The sequence below is a fragment of the Cariama cristata genome, unplaced genomic scaffold, assembly GCF_000690535.1.
Source record: "Cariama cristata isolate BGI_N322 unplaced genomic scaffold, ASM69053v1 scaffold4514, whole genome shotgun sequence".
In the NCBI taxonomy this organism is placed as follows: Eukaryota; Metazoa; Chordata; class Aves; order Cariamiformes; family Cariamidae; genus Cariama; species Cariama cristata.
Genome location: NW_009614535.1, coordinates 76,259 through 76,730, shown reverse-complemented (window position 1 = coordinate 76,730; position 472 = coordinate 76,259). Strand labels below are relative to the sequence as shown.

Below are 472 nucleotides of genomic sequence, written 5' to 3'. Positions count from 1 at the left end.
CCTACACGTACTTACCTGTGCAAGACACACCATCCTCAGCCAGCTCTGTGCCTGGCTCACAAAAGCAAATGACTTTTTGGGTCTCAAGATCAACACGGCACTCGTCCATCTCACAGTGACTGCAGTTAAGATGCAGCCTAATATCCACCTCTCCGTGCCCCTCTGTCACTAGGGAGTGGATGAAAGAAGCTGAATTAATTACTGTAAAGATCATTCATATCATTCCCTTGGGCACTGACAGAAACAGGGGACATGATGGTCACAGTTGCCAGATGTAGCAGGGTGGGCCCCACCTAGGAAACCAATTTCTCCCCACCTTCCGTAGCTCCTGTCCTTTTCTCACGTAGAAAATAACATCCAGCTAAATTTGCCCCACTGCAGTTGAGGGGCAGTGGCTCTCTTTGAGCAGACAGTCCTACCAGGTTAGCAAGGAGGCTGCTGTGGAGGCTAAGGGCAACCTGCCCTTTCAGCG

General features: G+C 50.6%; 1 protein-coding gene across 1 annotated transcript in view; it reads right to left on the bottom strand.

Annotated features, from left to right (window-relative positions):
• Positions 1-472, bottom strand: part of ALK (anaplastic lymphoma receptor tyrosine kinase) — a gene marked incomplete at its 5' end in the record, with an annotated part of 76,129 nt that overhangs the window by 20,496 nt on the left and 55,161 nt on the right. Inside the window, one exon of the mRNA XM_009699457.1 lies at positions 16-168. Within this exon, the coding sequence (XP_009697759.1) occupies positions 16-168 (153 nt within the window). The remainder of the gene's footprint in view (positions 1-15; positions 169-472) is intronic.